The sequence below is a fragment of the Neofelis nebulosa genome, chromosome 3, assembly GCF_028018385.1.
Source record: "Neofelis nebulosa isolate mNeoNeb1 chromosome 3, mNeoNeb1.pri, whole genome shotgun sequence".
In the NCBI taxonomy this organism is placed as follows: Eukaryota; Metazoa; Chordata; class Mammalia; order Carnivora; family Felidae; genus Neofelis; species Neofelis nebulosa.
Window position 1 is genome coordinate 42,401,589 of NC_080784.1, and position 21,826 is coordinate 42,423,414.

Here is a 21,826-nt window from a genome sequence, read left to right on the forward strand (position 1 = left end):
CCATGCTAGCCATCTTTTCCCATCTAAAGTAAAGGGGAAATTTTTGTAATACTTGTCAAGTTCACAGTCCAGAGGCATAGGCTTACTAAAGGTCTGAGACTTAATCATAGGACTGTAAAATGCTTTCCCTTCCCCCACACTTCACCACTGCATTACTAAAGGCCTATTTACAGCAGTTCCTTTATCCAGGATATCATATCTGGATTTCAAGGAAAAGGTGTCAGATGTACTAAAAGGCAAAAAAACACAGTTTGAAGAGACAGAGCAAGCGTTAGAACCAGACATAGCAAGGGGTGTTGGAATTACCAGACTGGGAATTTAAAACAACTATGATTGGGGTGCCTGGTTGGCTCAGTCGATTAAGTGTCTGACTTTGGCTCAGGTCATGATCTTATGGTACGTGAGTTCAAACCCTGTGTCAGGCTCTGGGCAGACAGCTCAGAGCTAGGAACCTGCTTCACATTCTGTGTCTCCCTTTCTCTCTGCCCTCCCCTGCTCATGCTCTATCTCTCTCTCAAAAAAATAACTAAACATTTTAAAAAATAGGAAAAACCCCTGTGATGAATATGCTAGAGCTCTAATGGGTAAAGTAGACAGCATGTAAGAACAGATTGGCTGAATGATGGAAATCCTAAAAAAGAACCAGCAAGAAATACTAGCGACAGCACTGTAACAGAAATGAAGAATGCCTTTGATGGGCTTACTAGTGCACTGGACACAGCTGAGGAAAGGATCTCCGAGCTTGAGGCTCTGTCAACAGGAACCTCCAAAACCAAAAAGTAAAGAGAACGAAGACCAAAAAAAAAAAACAAACAAAGAATAGAATATACAAGGAGTTTGGGGCAACTACAGAAGGTATAACATACATATAATGGCAATACCAGATGGGGAAGAAAGAAAGGAATGAATAAATATTTGAAAAAATAATAATGACTGAGAATTTACCCCAAATTAGTATCAGACACCAACCCACAGATCCAGAAAGCTCAGAGAATACAGTAGGATGAATGCCCAAAACTATACTTTTCCATATCATTTTCAAATCACACAAAGTCAAAGAGAAAGGAAAAAAATTCTGGGGCGGGGGGGGGGGGGGGATAGTGAAAAAAACCACTTTACCCATAAAGGAACAAAGATAATATTACATCTGACTTCTCCTAGAAGCTATGCAGACAAGAAGACAGTGGAGTGAAATATTTAGTGTTGAGAGGAAAAAACACCAACATAGAATTCTGTATCCTATAAAATTATACTTCAAAAGTGAAAGAGAAGTAGACTTCCCAGATAACCAAAAATTGAGGGAATTTGTTGCCAGCAGACCTGCCTTGCAAAAAGTATTAAAAGAAGTTCTTTAGAGAGAAGGAAAACAATATAGGTGAGAAACCTGAACGTACATAAAGTTAGGAAGAGCATCAAAGAAAGATCGTGAAAATTAAATAAAAATTTAAGTTTTCTTGCTCTTAGTTGATCTACAGTTTGTTTAATAGCAATAATGTATTCAATTATGTATGCTTCTGTACATATCTTATGCATGTACACATACACACACGCACATATATATGTGCTTATACATAAGTGAAATGAACAAGTGATAGCACAGCAATGGTAGAAGGGATGAGAGGGAGGAATTAAGATAATTTTGTTGTAAGGAACTCACACTACCTGTGCTATAGTGCTATTTGAAAGTGGACTATAGAAGTGTATATTGCAAATTCTAGGACAACCACTAAAAAAAAATTTAAAGAAGCATAAATAATATGCTAAGAAAGGAGAAAAGATAGAATAATATAAAATGCTCAATTAAAACCATAAAAGGCAGAAAAAGAGTAGAAGATAAAAATAGGAACAAAGAACAAGGGCAACAAATTGAAAACAGTAATATGATAGATATTAATCCAACTATCAGTAAACACTTTGAGTGTCAGTGGTCTAAGTGTACCAATTAAAAGACTGTCAGAATGGATCAAAAAATACATCTTGTCTACATGAAACCCACTTTAAATATAAAGACACATGTAGATTAAAAGTAAATACATGGACAAAAATACATCATGTTAACACTAATCAAAAGAGTGTAGGAGAAGCTAGATTAATTTCATACAGAGCAGACTTCAAAGCAAAGAAAATTATCAGAGATAATGAAGAGCATTACATAATGATAAAGGGATCAATTCTCCAAGAAGACCTAGTAATCCTTAACATGTATGTACCTAACAACAGAGCATCAAACTATGAGAGGCAAAAACTGAGCAGCAAAGAGAAATAGATGAATCCACTATCAGAGTTGGAAACTTCAGCAACCCTGTATCAGAAATGGACAGACCCAGTAGGCAGAGAATTGGTCAACACCACCATCATCAACTGGATGTAACTGGCATCTGTAGACTACTTCATCCAACAACAGCAGAATACACATTCTCCTCAAATTCACATGGTGCATTCACCAAAGTAGGCCATAATCTGGGCCATAAAACACACCTTAACAAATTTAAAAGAATATAAATGACAAATCAATGTAAGTCATCAGATTAATAAACTAAAAAAGAAAGCATATGATTACCACAATAGATGCAGAAAAAGTATTTAACAATTCCAACAGCCATTCCTTGTTAGAAAACAAACAAAAAGCTCCTAGCAAAGTAGGAATAGAAAGGAATTCATTCAACCTGATAAAGCATATCTGTAAAAAACCTAAAGCTAACATTACATTAATGGTAAGAGACTCAATGCTTATGAATTGATGAACTGAATGTTACGTAGTAACAAGACAATGATGCCTACTCTCACTGCTTTTGTTCAACATTAGCGATGCTAACCTCTTTGGCCTCAGCCACAGCAACTTCTTACTAGATATGTCTCCAGAGGCAAGGGAAATAAAAGCAAACATGAACTATTGGGACCTCCTCAAGATAAAAACTTCTGCATAGCAAAGGAAATAACCAACAGAGCTAAAAGGCAACCAAATGGAAATGGGAGATGATATTTGCAAATGACATATCAGATAAAGGGTTAGTATCCAAAATCTATATAGAACTTATCAAACTCACACCTGAAAAAACAGTGAAGAATTGAGCAAAAGACGTGAACAGACACTTTTCCAAAGAAGACATCCAGATGGCTCACAGACACATGAAAAGATGCTCAACATCACTCATCATCAGGAAAATACAAATCAAAACCACAATGAGATACCACCTCACACCTGTCAGAATGGCTAAAATTAACAACTCAGGAAACAACAGATGTTGGCAAGGATGCAGAGAAAGAGGAACACTTTTGCACTGCTGGTGGGAATGCAATCTGGTGCAGCCACTCTGGAAAACGGTATGGAGGTTTCTCAAAAAATTAAAAATAGAGCTTCCCTATGACTCAGCAATTGCACTACCGGGTTTTTATCCAAAAGATACAAAAATGCTGAATTGAAGGGTCATATGCATCCCAATGTTTATAGCAGTACCATCAACAATAGCCAAATTATGGAAAGAGCCCAAATTTCCATCGACTGATGAATGGATAAAGAAGATGTGGTACACACACACACACACACACGATGTGATGAAATGGACAGATGAAAAAAATATTCGGCAATGAAAAAAAAATGAAATCTTGCCATTTGCAACAATGTGGATGGAGCTAGAATGTATTATGTTAAACAAAACAAGTCAGAGAAAGATAAATATATGGTTCAGAGAAATTATATTTTTCAGACAAAAATAAATATATGTGGAATTTAAGAAACAAAATAGATGAACATAGGGGAAGGAAAGGAAAAATAATATAAAAACAAGGAGGCAAACCACAGGAGACTCTTAAAATACAAAGAACAAACTGAGGGTTGCTTGAGGGGTGTTGGGTGGGGGGATGGGATAAATGGGTGATGGACATTAAGGAGGGCATTTGTTGGGATGAGCACTGGGTATTATATGCAAGCAATGAATCACTAAATTCTACTCCTGAAACCACTATTGCACTATATGTTAACTAACTTGAATTTAAGTAAAATTAAAAAAAAATACGGATGCTAGCCAGTACAATAAGCAAGAGAAATACAAAGCAACCAGATTGGAAAGATAGAAGTAAACTGTCTCTATTCACAGACAATAAGATCACCAATATAAAAAATCTAATGGAATCTACAAAAAGTGATTAATAAGTGTGTTTAGTAAGGTTGCAGGATACAAGTTCAGTATCTAAAATCAATTGAATTTCTATATTCTTTATCCTAGCAGTGAACAATTTTAAATTGAAATTTTGAAAAGAATATCGTTTACAATAACATTGAAAACATTGAAATACTTGGAGAAAAATCTGATAAAATGAAAGACTTATGCATTGGAAACTACAAAACATTACTGAAAGCAGTTGAAGAAGACCTAAATACATGTAGAGGTGCACCTTGTTAATGGGTCAGAAGACTTGATATTGTCAGTTCTCCTTTAAAGGATCTGTATGTTTGATGCAATCCTGATCAAAACCCCAGTAGGCTTTTTTTGTAAACAGAGTCATTCTAAAATTCGTATGTAAAGGACCTAGAATATCCAAGACGACTTTGAAAATGAACAAGATTGGAGGACTCACACTACCTGACTTCAAGACTCTTTACAAAGCTACAGTAATTATTACAGTTGGGTACTGTCATAAAGATGAATGAATTAGTGGAACAGAATGGAGTCCAGAAACAGATCCATATATATATATATATGAACAACTGATTTTCAACAAAAGTACAAAGGCAGTTTTGTGGATAAAGGATAATTTTTACAAGTGGGGCTGGAACAATTGGATATTCATAAGCAAAAATGAACTTGGATTCCTACCTTGCATCAGCATATACAAAATTTAACTCAAAAGGGATGGTAGACTAAATGTAAAACTGAACATAAAAACTTCTAGAAATAAACATAGAACTATAAAACTTCTAGAAGAAAACATGAAAGAAAACCTTAGAAATCTCGGGTAAGGCAAAGATTTCTTAGCCCCAACTCCATAAGCACAATCTGTCAAAGAACAAATTGGTAAATTGGGCTTCATCAGAAACAAAAACCTGCTTTTCAAAATACACTATTATGGAAGTGAAAAGATAAGCTACAGTTTGGGAAGAAATATTGGAAATAATCATCTAAGACTTGTATCCAGAATATGTAAAGAACTCTCAAAACTCAATAATAAGAAAACAAACAACCCAGTTTTTAGCAGAGCAGATTTGAACAGTTAACCCCGAAGATACAAAGATGGCAAAGAAACACATAAAAAGGTGTTCAACACTAATACCCATTAGGGAAATACAAGGAGATACCACTACACCCCTGTCAGAATGGCTAAAATGAAAAAGGTTGATCATACCAGGTGTCACTGAGGATAGGGAGGAATTGGCACTCTCATAACATTGCTGGTGGGAATGTAAAATGAAACAGCCAATTTGGAAAGCACTTTTGTTTCTTAAGACGTTAAAGCACACCTATCATATGATCCAGCCACGCTACTCCTAGGTGTGTATCCTAAAGAAACAAAGCATATGTTCACATAGACAAGCAGCTTTATTTGTAACTGCCCCGGACTGGAAGCAACTCAAATGTCGATTAACAGGTAAATGGATAAACTGTGGTGCATCTAATGGAATACAGCTCAGCAGTAACAATGGATAAATCATCAATACATCCAACAGCAAGGATGATACCCAAATAGGCCAAGTGAAAGAAGCCAGATTAAAAAAAAAAAAAGTACATACTGTCTAATTCCATTTATATAAAGTTCTGGGAAATGCAAACTAATGTATACTGTCAGAAAGCAGATCAGTGGTTACCTGGGAACACGGACACAGAAGGCAGGATTATAAAGCATGAAGGCACCTTTCAAGGGTGATGAATATCCCTCTTTTCATTGTGGTGATGGTTTCATGAAACTCATCAAATTATCTGCTTTAAATATGCGCACTTACTGTATGTCAACTATACCTCAATAAAGCAATTTTAAAAGATGCTAATGGCAAAATCTAGTAGACCAGACCACTCTTACTATGTGCCCTGAGCTAGTTGCTGTACCTCTAGTTCCCTAATCTATAAAGTAGGAGTGATATTGCCTTACTCACAGGGTTGTTGTGACAATTAAAAATAACATATTTGGTATGTTCTATACAAAATGGATGCTCAATTAGTAACTGCAATAATACGATAATGCCTTCAAGAATAAGAAGAGAATAATCACTTGACTCTAAAATGTTCGGCTCACATATATTCCAGAGAGATTACTGTGGATGGTTTGAAGGCCCTTGGCCCTGGTTTCCCAATGGGTCATGGTTTCACATACAGTCACTTTGATTTAACATGGGAAGATTTGTTCTGCCCATTTTTCCTACTTTCCCACCTCTTTGTTCCTCCTCTTTTGGCCAGAGCTGAAAGGGGAGTCCTTTAGTCTTGGCAAACACAGCCCTGCCCTCCCAGCCACCCCACCACCTTCTGGTCTCTTCGTCCTCCTTCTCATTTTGGGACCTGGAATCACATAGACTTGTAGAGATCGGTCAGCGAGAGAACTCTCCTGGGAAGATTAAGGGAGGCTGTATGTCAATCACACAGCATGGCTCCTGGCTCCTGGAACACATCTTTAAGTCAGCAGTTGTGGTTTGGCTAAATATGGCTGAGGTCATCCACCCTGGCTCCTGTACCCTCCTCACACTCTGGAGCGCTCTGGCCAACGGATTCCCAATCCCGTTCTAAGAAAGTGGGAGGAGGAGGGAGACACCACCCCTGCCCTCAAAGGGTGTACAGTCCCATGAGCCAGCTCAGTGAGAGAACATAGGATGGGCTCAGAGATTGCCAAAACAAGGTGACCTCAAGTCTCAGGGAAAATGTCATGAAAAAAGAGGATGATGGGAACCTGTCTTGTTTGTGTGCGTTGGTGTGTTTGTAATCCTCAGTCCTTCACACGGTACCTGGCACATAAGCGGGCCTCAGTTCACACCTTTTGGTTGAACAAGTGAGTTAATGAGGAGAGCAGCAGATGGTATTGTGTCAAGTAGAGAAGAACTGGGAGAGCAGGAGCTGAGTTCCAGACTCAGCTGGAGGGTCCATGTGGCCGGAAGAAAGGCCAGGCCCTGGGAAGAGCTGGATGTGGGGTGGTAAGGGGTGAACGGCGGGATGGAGAGTCTGAACGCTAGGTTAGGGGCCTCTCTGGCACAGGGAGGTCCTTAGAGATGCTGTAGGGGCGGCCTTGCCCATCCCCAGGGGTCCTGCTCTAAACCCCGGTTCCCCAGACGAGCTGAGCTGACTGGAGAAGCTTGTGTTCCGGTCCCTTCTCCCACCCACAGATGGGTACCAGCTCTGAAGGGGAGGCAGAGGCCCTCTTTGCCCTATCCATGGACCCCCCACTCCTGGCTGGAGGAGAGCAGAGGGGCCAACTGACAGAACGTGCCCTTTCAGCTCACACTCAGATTCCTCATACACATACACGTGCCACTCACCCAGGCTCCTAGTTGCTGCTGAACGCCAGGGAGCCAGTGCCAGAGCCAACCAGAAGACTAGCAGGGCCTCTTGTCTGAGCCAGTCTCAAGGAGCAGCCAGAGGAACAGGCTGTGGTGACCCTCGGACCATGCATGCAGCAGCCTGAGCTGGCTGACTGCTGACCTGGAGCTGGTGTGAACTGAGCAGGGCCAGGAGTGTCAGGGCAGATGTGCCGGGGCCTCCTGCTGCCCTCTGACCTGGCCTTCTATTTTGAATGCTTAGAACTCTCCCTTGTGCCACTTTAGAGCACTCAGCATTTCCAGAACCAGTCTGCAACTTGAGGAAAAGTTACTTCATCTGGCACCAAATGGTTTGCCATTTGACCAGCGCTCGGAGGGTGGGTGTTCGGTGCACCCCGTTAGACCCCTCCAAGGCAGCTTGGTTATTGCCCCCAGACCTGGGTGGGCAGTACCCTCCCTTGAAGGTACATTCCTGACTGATACCCCAAGGACTGTGCTAAAGGAATGTTTCAAGCAAAGAAAGAGCAACGTTTCTTTCTGCCCAGACATCAAGAAGTGGGCTTTCCTCTGGTTAGACAGATTGGAGCACAAATCCTTTGACTCAAGGCTTCTTGATCTAGCGCTCTGAACTGGACAAGAAAGAATTCCAATCTCTTCTCTTTGCCATTCAGCAAAGGATCCCTCGTCTCCACCCCCTACTTCCTGGCTGTCCCCCACAGAGCCTTGTTTCTCCTGCCCTGGTGCCCTGGGCAGCAGCCACAAGCCTGAGCATTGGACACGGAGCTTGGAAAGCCCCCTCCCCGGAATGTGCATGCATTTTCAATGGCTGTGCCTCTGTGTGTGTGTGTGTGTGTGTGTGTTTGCGTGTGCACGCACGCACAGGCGTGTGCGTGTGTGTGGATTTGCACGTAAGCGTGTGTGACAAAAATCGCTTCTGGAGCATGTTGCCCTCTGTCTGCCCATCCAGGTTACTCCTCGCTGCAGGACGAGCTGCTGTCCCCTGCCTCCCTGCAGTACGCACTTCCCTCTCCGCTGCGTGCAGACCAGTACTGGAACGAGGTGGCCGTCATAGATGCCATCCCATTGGCGGCCACGGAGCATGACACCATGCTGGAGATGTCTGACATGCAGGTGTGGTCCGCGGGCCTCACACCCTCCCTGGTCACTGCTGAGGACTCCTCTCTGGAGTGCAGCAAGGCCGAGGACTCTGACGCCACCGGCCATGAGTGGAAGCTGGAAGGGGTGCTCTCCGAGGGACCCCAGGGCCCCACGCTGGGCTCTCTGGACCTTGTGGAGGATGACACAGTGGATTCAGATGCCACAAATGGCCTTATCGATTTGCTTGACCAGGAAGAAGGTCAGAGGTCAGAAGAGAAGCTGCCAGGTCATAAGAGTCAGGAGGACTCCACAGGTGTAGGTCAGGACTCAGAGAATGAAGTGTCTCTTGTTTCAGGCCAGCAGAGGGTGCAAGCCCACATCACAGAATCCCCCAGCGTGAGTCGGGTGATGGAGACCAGCCAGGACAGGTAAGGGCCGGGCTGCCATGACAGGATACGTTTTGTCTTCCTGGGCTTTGGGTGAGATGGTGCCTGACAGTGAGTACAGAGGGAATGCTTAGGTGCTGCCGCTGACCTTGACCCTGCGCTCTAACTGCCCAGGAGCAAAGCAGCTCAGTGTGGTGCCAGCTGGCCTGTGAAGTCACCCAGCCCTTGCTCAGCCCTCTGTCCTGTAGGAGTGGAGCAGTGATCTGTAAAGGCCAGTCCTCGCCCAGGATGCCCCTGGGTGTGGCCAGCAGGGGAGAGGCCGGGGCATTGGGACAGGGAAGGGCGCTAGGAGAGAGAGATTGTAAGGCTTGGTAGAGCCACCTCTCCAAAGTGCAGCTGAGGGTAGGTGCTCTGGGCCCTTTCTGTTGGGTGCTTGCTGTTGAAGACCATATTTAGAAACGCAGAAGCAGCAGGGCCCAGGGAAGTTATTCAGGCAGTCTCACACCTTGACTGTGACCGAGCTGATAATGGCGCCCCCTTTGAAACTGTCCCCCTTTGAAAGTGTGAGGCTGGTGGGCTTATTGGGGCAGGACAGAGCTTTCATCTACTGAGAGACGGGTGATTCTCCTGGGCTGCTCCTGTGCCAGTAGCGGGACAGCAGCTTGGATGGTTCAGGCAGAAGGGCCTTCTGCAGATGCTGTAGAAGCCACAGGCCTGACTCATGTCCATGGCAGTGGGCCCACCATACCCTAGGGCTGGGCAGAATGTGGAGGGTCACTTTGGCCTTCCTGGACTGGCATAGGAACTGGGACACAGTGGCCCTTTCCTCCATATCACTTCCTAGATTTTCCCTAACGCAAGGAGAGAGTTTACATGCTCCCTGAAGGCTGTGCACAACCAGCACACCCAAGTTGCTCAGGTCTGGCCACTTCCTCTTCCCACCCACATCCCCCTTCAGACCCTCTCAGAAGCCCAGTCTGACCGGGTCCACTCAGTGTGACCCAAGTACCGATGTAGGAGGGAAGAGAAAGCCATTTACAAGAGGAGACAGCCGGGATTTATTTTGTTTTGGTTTTGTTTCCTAAACGAATCCTTTGTTTAGTGGGGAGAATTGGACAGACTGAGTAGAGTGAAATACTGGCATGCCTGTGACAGAGGCCATCACCCAACAACCTGTGGTAACCATTCATTCAGCAGGCATTGAGGGCACACTATGTGCCAGCCCCTGCACCACTATCCCAGCAGGGCCACCAAATGGGGAACCGGAAGGCCTGGTGCCAGTGCCGGGTGTGGTACAGCTTGGCTCTCTGTCCTTGGTCAGCCCTCCGGTGGGGACAGATGAATGTCGTTCACTCACCCAACAGTATGTATTGCGTGCCTACTGTGTGCCAGGCACCTATAAACGTGCCTCGGTGCTGGAGATGTGGCATTGAACCAAACACAGAAAAGTCTCCCATCTGCAGAGAGTGTGTGGTCTAGTGAGGAAATGGACAATAAATGAGATAAAGCCAAATAAATGGAAAGTATTTAAAAGGGAAAAGTTAGATGATAGTGCTAAAAAGGAAGATAAAGGAGGGAAGAGGGTGGGATGCACATACCTGTGTGGAGAGGGGATGGCCAAAATGAGGGATTGGGTAGCAGGGGAGGCCTGAGTCTGTTACGTTGGAGTGAAGACCAGAAGGAATTAAGGGGTGAATCGTATGAATACCAGAGGGGACATATCCAGCAGAAGACCCAGCCAGTGCAAAGGTCTTGTGGTAGAACATGCATGGCCTAGTCGAGGACGAGTGAGAAGGTCACTGATGACAGCAGAGTGATGGAAGGAGCTAATGGGGCCAGACACATCCAGCCTTGAGTTCCTAGAAAGACTTTGGCATTCATTGGGTAGGATGGTGAGCCACTGGAGGGTTTTGAGCAGAGGGAGTGAGGTGATGTGGCAGCTGCCTTGAGAACAGCCTGACAGGGCCAGGGGTCAGGCAGAGGCAGGGAGATGAGCCAGGAGGTAAGAGTTGCTACTAGTATGGACCAAGATGGCGGCAGTGCTGGTGGTAAGAAATGATTGTGTTCAGGTTATATGCTTGAAAGTTGAACAAACGAGGTTTGCTGACAAATAAGACATGGAGTGTGTGAGAGAGAGAAGTCTAAGAGTTCCCTAGTGTCCTTGACCTGACAACTGGAAGGATGAAGAGGCTATGTAGTGCAGGGTGGGGAAGACTGGGCAGAACAGGGAGGGGGGGGGGAGTCAGGAGTATGGATTTGATCGTGCTATCCCTGAGATGCCTGTTAGAGCCCCCCAGAGCAAAGACGTTCAGGAGGCAGCTGGGCATATACATCTGCAGCTTGAGGAAGAGATTCTGTGTGCACACCTGGGCATCATGAGGACACAGGTGGGATGTGAAGCCATGGATTGAACGAGCTCACTTAGGAAGTAGATGTAGGTAGAGATGAGGTCTGAGAACTGAGCCCTGGGGTGGCCCAGTGCTCAGAAGTCAGAGAAATTAGGAGAAACTGACAAAGGACACTGAGAAGTGGTAGCCAGAGAGAGGGGGGAAAACCAGGCAAATGTGGTATCCAGAAGCCATAGAAGATTGTGTTTCCATGGGGACAGAGTGGTCGCCTTATTGGATGAGCACTGGGATAAGGACTGTGGAGTGCAGGTGGCCTGGAGGGCTGGAGGGAGGCAGAGGAGGTGATGGGCATGGAGACCTGGGTGACAGCCATCAGTGTGAGCCAAGTGCCTCAGGAGCCCAGGGTGAAAAGCCAGCCACTTAAAGGGATGGGCCAGTGGCACTGGTACCCGTGGCCCTCTCCACCTGGACAGCAGGAATGGGCCACTTGTGCCTCTCTGGACAGGGCAGTCAGCTATGTGCTGACTATGTGTAATTGCTCATGCAGTCCTGTCCCTCGGGTGTGCAGTATGGGACGTGGAGCCAGCGCTCTGGAGGGGGAGGGTATCTGAGCGGCCAGAGACTGAAGGGCGACCCAGTGCCCTTTCTCTCTTCCTGGACCCCAGATTGCAGGACTGGGAGGAAGAAGGCTCCATTGTCTCATACCTACAAGATGCTGCACAAAGTTCCTGGCAAGAGGAGGTCGTACGTGGCCCACACTCATTCCAGAGTACTGTCACCACCATCAAAGAGCTGGAGCCCAGTGGATCTCAGGAGTATGAGAAGGTCCTGATGTCTGCAACTGAGCACATTTGGGAGGAGCAGCCAGAGGCTGAGAGCCTGCAGGCCGACAGGGAACGGAGACGACAAAGCCACCAGGAGTGGGTGCAGGAGGCTCGGAGCACTTTCTCCCAGATGGCAGAGGTGAGACGCCCACAGAGGCACCTGCTGATGCCTGCCAGCACTGGAGGGGCCTGAGGCCCAGGGCAGCCTCTCATTCTATCAAGCCCTAGGCCAAGCATGCTTCCTTTCTTTAAAAGTTGTGGCTGTGACTTCACTTTCTCTAGAAGCAAGGATACAAAGCCCCGGTCTCTGCTGAGGGAAGGAAGTAACATTCACGGGGCATCCCAGGCACACGGCCTATGATGTCATGCTCACACTGCCTCGGGTCTCTGTTGTCATTCCCATGTGGCAGCTGACGGTCGAGCCGCTTGTCCAAGGTCACAGGATGAGAGAGGCTTTGCAGTTAGGTCTGGCCGATTCCCAAGCCATGGTTTTTGTTTGTTTTCTTTTTCCGTGGTGTGTTTTAGGAAGGGTGTAGAGCAGAGAGACCTGAGTGTTAGACTGACTCTGGTCCCACCATGGTCAGTGTGGCCACGGACAAGCCACTCTCTTCTTGGCATCTGGGTTTCCTCATTGGTAAAGGAGGAGTGAATGGATTACCACCAAGGTGCACTGGCTCAGGAGTTCTGTGATCCTGTCGGGGGCTCCTCAGGTGGACCAGGAGAGGCCTGCTGGCCTCGCTCCTGACTTCTGGTCTCTGCCTACCTCAGGCCTCCCTCCTCTGTTTGGGTTTGCCCTGCTGTACTTATTATCTGTTTGCTTTAGCTTCACTCCCCTTTCACATTCTTGCCCCCCAACATTCCCACTCCCGTAGACATCCATTTTAATGTGTTTTTGGAAAAATTTTTTATTTTGAAAAATCGCAAATAAATACAAAAACAGAATAGCATATTAATTTGCATGCACACTCCACCCAGGCTGTACAGTTACCCAGTTATGGCCAATCTTGTTTCATCTATACCTTCTCCACTTTTCTCTCCCCCAACATATTATTTTGAAACAAATCCCAGATACCTTATTAAGCCGTGCCTTTTTAATGTATGCTCTTTTATAAAATCTGCATGGCCATTCCGTGCATATGCATTTTTAGCGTGTGCATAAATGATGTGTTCTGCGTCTCATTTGGTTTCTTATGGTTCAGTCAGCACCGTTTCCTCATTTGGGAGCCCTTTCCTCTTCTCTCTCCCCTCTGCTGCTTTCTCTTCTCTCTCTGCCCTACCTGAACCTGAGCCCTAGCAGGCACCTTGGGGCCCCCACGACCAGGTTAGCTGCACAATAATGCTGGGCTGCTGGCTGCAAAGAACTGCTAGGAATCCAATATGGTTTTATTTAGATACTTCCCTCCAAGTATGTGACTTGGACAAGATAGGCAGCTGTGTCCATTTTTAACCCCAGACCACCCTGTGCATTCTTGGCCATCAGGCTAGCCTTTGGCACTTCTACTGCTCCTAATAGCAAGCACTGGGCTGAGAGCATGGGTGCTCTTAACTGGGTCTATGATCCTGAATCCTTGGGAAACAGAAGGATGCCAGGAGCCTTCTTATGCATGGCCCCTCTGCAGTCAGCCTTTGGTCATGGGAGGACTGGGGAAAAAGCAAGGGCACTCTAGGGGATCATGAGAGAAACCTTCTAGGTCATAGGGTCCAACTGCCTCATTTATCATTGAGGAAACTGAGGTTCCAGAGAAGCTTCTCCAGGGTCACACAGTGAACCAGTGTCAGGGCCAGGGGAGTCCGGATCCCGTTTCCCAGTCAGAATGAGTGGCTATGAAGGGCCCCCAGGCCTGATGCCTTCCAAATCTAGGACAGGATTGGATGTTGTGGGTGAGCTGTTGTCCTCGTCATCTGATGGGACCCCAGAGATGATAATGAGGCCCATTGAAGGCAAGGGTTTCCAAAGAGCCCATTTACTAGTATTTCCAGTAAGTCTCTGGAAACACTGACAGAGAGATGCCCTCCAATTTGGAGCCAGGAAGGCAAGCCTGAGATGACTGTAGGACATTCTCCTCTGAGACCCCAGATGGAAATATCTGAAGTTGGACTCTTATCTGGGCTAACAGTGAATGCCCTCCAGTGCCCAGCTCCTTTGCATGTGCCATGGGCTTTTATTTTTTCCAGGTGCTTCCTTGTTGAAACAAGGCAGTATTGTGTAGTGATGGGAGTTTGAAACTTGAGTCATTTCCTTACTCTTTGACCAGGCAAGTTATTTAACCTCTCTGTGCCTCTATTTCCTCTGTGTAAAATGGAAAAATGGCAGGGTCGTCGGAAGGCTTAACTGGGTTAGTGTATGAAATGCGCGTAGAATCCTGCCTGCCAGCAGTACTCACTCCTAGTCGTCCCTGTTTTACAGAAGGAGGAAACTGAGGCCCAGAGAAGGTACCCAGGTTTCCCAAGCCCTTACAGTGAGGGAGTTGCAGGGTCAGCTGGCTGTGTCCCAGATCTTTGTTCCCTGTTACTCAAAGAGGAACAGCTTGATCCCGAAAGTGAAATTCCTCTCTGCGGCAGCTGCTGCCCTCTGCATTTGTGAATCAGCTCTGTAAAGACAAGCTTAAAGCGCATGGTTCCTGCTCGTGGGCGTTGACAGCCCGGCATTGGGAAGAGCCTTTGAGGACAGGCCTTAAATAGACACACCAGTTACACGCTTACGTTTAGGGTTGCTGTGCCCGGTAAAGGGGGCGGGGAGTGCAGAGGGCCCTCGGGGCTGATGGGAACTGCAAGGGCTTCCAGGGGACCCCACCAACAGTGTGGACCCCACTGGGCTAATTTGGCTAGGCCTGAGCAAATCACTCGTCCCAGGGCTATTTTTGAAAGAAACCCCTAACTGTCTGTCCAGGGTATTAGCCAGTCCCATCCCTGCGCATGGGGGTGAACTCCGTTCTCATCACGGCAGTAACAGACCAGGGAAACACACAAGTAGCCATGTTCTCGAACACCTTTCCTGGAGTCCCCGAAAGAGAACATGTTCCTGGGCAGCACTGCCTGTAGTTCGCATAGGCCTGGAGGGCAAGAGCACAGGGTGGGGCACCAGTCACTCACAGAGTGACTTTGACATGCGCTTTCAGTGCCCAGGACAGGCGCACCTGCCAGCTCCCTTCTAGCCCAGTTGGACAGCCCCAGCAGCTGGTTTGGGGAGCTAAAATTATCGAGGCCTGATGTCACCCAGGCGTGAGGGCAGAGCCTAGGGCAGCTCAGCAGGAGGGCACTCAGCAGGGCAGTTGTGGTGAGGGGCCGTCCAGTCTCCTGCGGAGAGAGAATGGAAGGGGCCCCAGGGGCACTCAGGAGTCCCAGAGGAGAATGAGAGACTGGGCCCCCACAGTGGCCGGACCCCTAGTCCTGCTAGTCCCTGGAGGGCCCAGCTGCTGAGGAGGTGAGGATGTGGACTTTCATCACCCAGCTCCTGGTCACCCTAGTGCTCCTGGGCTTCTTTCTGGTCAGCTGTCAGAACGTGATGCACATTGTCAAGGGCTCCCTGTGCTTTGTGCTGAAGCACATCCACCAGGAGCTGGACAAGGAGCTGGGGGAGAGCGAGGGCGTGAGTGACGACGAGGAGACCATCTCCACGAGGGTGGTCCGGCGTCGGGTTTTCCTGAAGGTAACCACCAGGCAGGAGGCAGGGCTGAGGGCACGGCACTGCCATGTGCGCGGGCAGCAGCTGGGGGGCGGTGCGAGACCCCACGTCAGGGGCTGGGCGCTGCCGCAGGAGCGGGTCTGGGTGCGGATTCTGCACAGCCCACTGCGCCGCGGTTGCACCGGAGGCTCAGCTCCGGGACTTGGGAGGCCACACTCCCGGCCTCAGTGTCTGTGGAAGGGCTTTCTACACCGGAAAGTGCTGTCGAAATCGAAATTAGGTGCCTCGCTTCCTGCCTCAGGGCCTCCTCTGTAAAACTTATGTAACCAGCCCGGTTTTGCCTGCTCCCTGTTTAGGGTATCAATCTCGCAAGCTTGGGGCTCCATCCCATCTTCGGGCCCCACGGCCCCCAGGGGCACCACTCGCGCTTGGAGCTCTTGGTTTGTGTGCCACCACTTGCTGAGCTGGAGTTTCCTGCCGCGGTGGGGATTTGTCTGCCTGTGGCTGCTGGCTCCCACTCTTTTCTTCATCTGCCACCTCTTTCCCAGACTACCCGCTTACTAATACTGAATTTTCTCCTTTTCTCCAATCCTAGGGGAATGAGTTTCAGAGTATTCCAGGGGAGCAGGTGACAGAGGAACAGTTCACAGATGAGCAGGGCAACATTGTCACCAAGAAGGTGGGTGCACAGAGTCCTCCTGAGCTGGAGAGACACAGGGGGGCTAGATGGTGCTGGACTCACCTCCCAGCTTCTCGCTGCTGCCCTAACAGAGGGTAAACATGGCTCCAAAGAGACAGGTTCAGGTGCCGGGAGCTCTGGTCTTCTGAGGTCCGGCATGACATTCCTCAAAGCTACTTTACTGATTCAGCCTGAATTCAGCTCCTGCTACTTTGTTCCAGAAGGACCAGGCTCCATGGAACAGCCCAAACCTAGTCCAGCAACGTCTAGCCCTGAAAACAGCTGTAAGACAGAAAGGTGGTGGCCCCGAACTACCATGGGCCTGCGAAACCAAAAGGGCTGTGGAGGTGCATTGAATGGGTAGCAGATTTTAGTTCAGTAGACCTGATTTTGCCTGTCAGGTTTTGGGCACCATAATAGGCATGGGCAGAAGGGAGAGGAGGAGCAAAGGGAAGACCTTGTATGGGTTTCCACTGTGGTGCTGCTCCCGCTATTGAAGCAAGACCACTCAGGTGGCCATCTTTCCTCTTACAAAGTGTGCTTCATGCAGACAGGGACCGTGTCTTATTTTGTTTTCATCTCCCAGTCCCAGTACATGGGAGGTGCAGAGGAAACAGTGTTGGAATATTCAGGTGACTGAATAAGGGAACATAATTGCATGGAATACCATAGATGAAAAGGAAATACGCTTTGCCCTCAGGAGCTCACAATGCACGGAAGACAGCATGACCTTCCAACAATATGGAGAGGCAAACTCTGATCATTAATGAAATCGGCTAAGACCCATTTGCAAATTCTAGCCCCTCTGAGGCTGCCCAGAGCCTGTTTTCCATACAGTGATGGGGGTGGGGGGGTGGTCACAGACCAGTCCCCATTCTTGGCCACTCACGGAAGGGCACCTTAGGACAAAGGACAAAGGCTGCCTGTCCCCCAGATCTCACTCCTGGGGACCTGCTCTTCTCATCCTCTGTTTCAATGGCTTCACGGGCCTTTTCTCCCTTCCCTCTCTCTTCCAGATCATTCGCAAAGTTGTTCGGCAGATAGACTCATCTGGTGCTGATGACACCCAGGAGCATGAGGAGGTGATTGCTGAGGGGCCCCTGGAGGACCCTAGTGAGATGGAAGCTGATATTGATTACTTTATGACACATGCCAAGGTACTGCGGCGGCTGCAGCCTCCCGGAGGCTCTCGCCCTTCTGAGCGCCTGTCACCTCTCCCAACTGCTCACCTGTGCACCCGCCCTCTCTGGGCTCCAGTCTGCACCATGCTCACCTCCTCTGGTCTCCCCTGTGCCTCTGTCCTCCAGGGCAGGCAGGGTTTCCACGGCTGCCGGAAGTGCTGTCGTTCTCATGCCTGCTTTCTGCCTGTCTCTCTGTGTGATCTGTCCTGCGTTCTGTCTCTGCTACTGTCTCCAGGTGGAGCTGAAAGGGAGTAGCCTGCAGCCGGACCTGATAGAGAGCAGGAAGGGGGCTCAGATAGTGAAGCGGGCCAGCCTGAAAAGGGGCAAGCAGTGATCTCTAGCCCCTCCCCTCAAATGGCCTCTTTGGAGGTAACACTGTCTTTCTGCATCCTTTCTGCATGGCCTGGTCCCCGTGGAGTGGCTGGTCCTGAGAATGGCTGCTCACTTGCTCATGTCTCCCCCTTCAGCAGGGGAGCTCACCCCTCTGCCACCCCCAGCATGATGCAGGAGGAACAGTGGTGCTGTGGCCTCGAGACACAGATTCTCGTTTCCCAACCTACTAACTGTGTCTCTGAATCCCTGTCCTCCTCAAGAAAACAGCAAACAATACCATCTGCTGATTACCTCTCTGGGGGTGCAAAGAATACAGATTTGAAAAAATGCCTTGATGAGTGAAAGCACTCAGTAAATCTCAGTAGCTGATATTATCCTGAAAGCCAAGCTATGGGGATCTGGAGGAGGGGGGACAGGTCTCGGGGAGCACAGCAGAGTCTGCCTAGGCTATGCCATTTCAACGCAAGTCTGCAGGAAGAGCTCCAGCAGTGATAGACCTAGAACAACACTGACTCTTGAACCTGGAACCCGTCAAAAATCCTGTGAACCCAAGGCACCAGTTCTCTGTGATGTTTCTTGAGACACGTCGCTCTGTTGCTTTCTAGGAAAGGGTGAAGCAAACAGGCCCGGGGGGTGGATGGCGATCTCCCAGCCAGTTAGGAGGGTTGTCAGGGATGGGTGCATGGCGTGCGTGAGCATGTGTGGCTGAGGAGCAGGGGTGTGCGGTGATTTGCAATGAGGGAGGGCCATGAAGACGCTGCAGCGAAGGCTCTCCAGTGGGCCCGTGCGGTGCTGGGGGCTTCAGCGGCCAGCTCTGACCTCCGTCCTCCCTGAGGGATCCTGTACTGAGCTGCCCCGAGGCCGTTTGCTGTGCCCAGCTCGGGGCAGCTCAGTACAGGATGCATCGGGGTGGGAGTCGGCAGGAAGCAAGGAAGCGTTCTGGCCCCAGCACAGCACTAACCAGCCTCTTGCTATTTCAACCCCCAGGGTGTGGTGGCTCTGGGCCAAGAGGAAAGCAGGCTCTGGCTTTCTGCATTCAGCAAAAAGCAGGGCCACTGCCTCCCAAGCTGCCAGAAGTGCTGGCTCTGGGCTTCCCAACACACCTCAGCACTTGGGCAAAAAAAGAGGACTACAGATCCAGTTATAGGATAAAATTAGACCTGACTCCTCAGCAGCTTAAGGAGGTCACAGTGTTAACCCTGGCACTGCCGAGGGGGTCCCACCAGGCTGCTGGCTTAGTGGATTAGCCGTGATGAGCCCCGGAAAGGATACAAAAGTACAAATAATTTGAAGGAGCGGAGAGTGGAAGGAAGTGTCCTCTTGTGCCTTGTTTTCTCTATGGTAGTGGCGGCAGCAGTGGCCTTACCTTTCAGCTTCCGTTTGGCTCCGGTTTTTAGGGGGAGGGGAGGAGCCTAAGATTTCTTCATTTTAATTTTCTGTACATGATCTGCAAGGGTGGCTGAAACTCCCAAAGGAGATACGGTTCTGTACCACTGCACGTGGGTGTCAGGAGACCCGGGCAGCCTGGCTCCAGCACAGTGCCGGGGCCTCTGCTAAGAACGGGTGAGGGAAGTTTGGGTGGGGACAGTGGGGAGGGAGCCAGTGTGGAGTCAGGCTCCTGCCCAGGTCCCAAGTGGCCTGCAGTGCCCCCCCCACCCCCGGCCCCAGCAAGACTAGGGCTGCAGAGCAGACGTTGAAGGGCAGACGGTCTGCTGACCCTCAGTACTTACTGCCACCCACTCACATGCATGTACCATCAGCCCTTGGGACTCGTGGATTCCACACTGGCAAATTTGCCTACTGGCGAATATTTATGGCAACCCCCAAACCCACACTCACGGTGCTTTCACGGTCGCTCACAGACACACACACCGTGGCAAGAAATTGGAGTCGCCCTGGCGCACGTTCCCAGCTGAGGGCGAACAAGACGCCAGTCTGCCCCCCTAATGGAGCTCTCATGCTATGAACGGGTGTCCTTTTTGCAGGCTGTTGTTGAGTGCCATGTTTTTTGCATTTTTGTGCTTGTTGTTGATTTTGCTGTTTAAAATGGCTCCTAAGAGCTGTTTAAAATGGTCTTCCTAAGAGCAAGAAGGCTGTGATGTGCCCTACAGGGACAAAGACGTACGTTAGATAGGATTCACTGGCCGTGAGTTAGAGCACTGTTTTGGTGGTGAGTTCAACGTTAAGGAATCAACAATATGTATTAAATAAGGTGCCTATACAGAAGCATAAATCAAGGTTACGTATTCATTGTCTAACAAAGATGTGGCCACTAGAGGTTCACAGGAACCTAACTAGGCATTTTCCTTGAGAGCGGTGGATCAGTATTGGCAACTTTCTGGAACATGACCACTGCAAATGGCAAGAACTGACTCTTTGTATCAGAGAGAGTGAAAGCTGGGACTTAGGAGTCTAGATTCACGGCCTGACTCATCCTGTTTCTCCAGGTCCGATGCCTTGCATTAGTCATTTGACTGTCCTGAGCCTCCACCCCCATGAGGGAGATTGCACATAGTCCCTTTCACCTCAGTAGAAAGGTTTAGAAATAGTCATGGCAGCTGGGCAGGCTGTCGTGAAGGGTGAAGGACACCTGCGCTCAGTCAGTGCAGACGGGACCGTAGCATGACGTAGCAGGTCAGCCGGTCTCGCCACACCTTGGCTTCCTTAGCCACAGCATAGTAGTGATGCCACTCTTCTCTCGTAGGATGGTGACCATGATGGAGGGGGCCTTTCATGTTTGTGAAAGGCCATATACATTGTCAAATGTACACCCAACCGTGTCTCAAAGTGTCACCGACATCCTGCGTCACCATCATCTGAGAGGCAGGTTAAAACGTGCATTCCCAGTCCTGCCCCTGACCTACTGAATTAAAATCCTGGAACTCAGGATTCTGTGTCAAACTTCTCAAGTAATTTTTATGTGTATGGAAGAATGAGATCTGACCAGTTTTGGTTTTCCTTCCAAATCTCCTAGAGGTGATGCAGCACAGTTGTAGGTATGATATTGAAAAATGGGCTGAAAGGAATGATGGTTTATAGTTTGTTCAAAGATAGCAGAACACCCCCATTCCAGGTGAGACCTGAATCAACCCCCCCTTACCCATCTGATTCCCCCCAGTCACTCCCATCTTGAGAAGGATTCTGTATCTAAGGCCTGGCAGGTGGAGGGGGCTGCTTCCTGGAGGTGGGTAAGAAGCCACAGAACTACTGTGGAGTTAAGGCCTGACTGTGCGTGACAGTAGCAGCTAGTGGGTTTTGCTTTGTGCCCAAGTATGTAGGTCCAAGAATTGGGTGTCAGTTGTGCGAGAGCAACAGTGTGGCATGGGTGGCTGGAAGGCTGTGCAGGGGCAGCCCGTAGCACTCTGGGCTGCCCGCATCCTGGGCAGGCACCGGGGCTTGGCATTCCTCTGTGTCTGTGTGGCTCTGGCTTCTGGGACTCTCAGGAAGCTGTGGCACACGGCTGCTGCTTTTTCTTGTTTTCCTTTTTTTTTTTTTTTAAGTTTATTCATTTTGAGAGAGTCAGCAGGGGAGGGGCAGAGAGAAAGGGAGAGAGAGAGAATCCCAGGGAGGCTCTGCACTGTCAGCACAGAGCCCGATGCAGGGCTCAAACCCACAAACAGATCATGACCAGAGCGGAAATCAAGAGTTGGATGCTTCACGGGCTGAGCCACCCAGGCTCCCCTCTTCTTTTTTTTTAAGAGACGCTTTCCATTCAGACACTGTGGTTGCAAGAACTTGTGTTAGTTCTGACAGTAGAGTGTTTTAGGAAGTTTAAAAGTTAAGCAATTAGCAATCTCAATGGCCAAAGGGGCAGGAAGGCAAAGGGTCATGTTTCATTTTGCTGTTTTAAGTTACAGTCCACCCTACTCCCTAGCCATTGCAGGGGTATGAGTCTG

General features: G+C 48.6%; 1 protein-coding gene across 27 annotated transcripts in view; it reads left to right on the plus strand.

Moving 5' to 3' along the window:
• Positions 1 to 21,826, plus strand: part of ANK1 (ankyrin 1) — a 218,437-nt gene that overhangs the window by 193,958 nt on the left and 2,653 nt on the right. For 12 of the 27 annotated variants that reach the window (XM_058720545.1, XM_058720547.1, XM_058720546.1 and 9 more), the window contains 5 exons: positions 8,424 to 8,982; positions 11,954 to 12,251; positions 16,333 to 16,416; positions 17,433 to 17,573; positions 17,833 to 17,966. In XM_058720545.1, coding sequence (XP_058576528.1) covers positions 8,424 to 8,982; positions 11,954 to 12,251; positions 16,333 to 16,416; positions 17,433 to 17,573; positions 17,833 to 17,931 — 1,181 coding nt within the window. In that variant the 3' untranslated portion in view covers positions 17,932 to 17,966. Of the gene's footprint in view, positions 1 to 8,423; positions 8,983 to 11,953; positions 12,252 to 15,304; positions 15,762 to 16,332; positions 16,417 to 17,432; positions 17,574 to 17,832; positions 17,967 to 21,826 lie in introns of those variants that run through there. The other 15 variants (XM_058720550.1, XM_058720559.1, XM_058720561.1 and 12 more) reach the window with 9 other exon arrangements.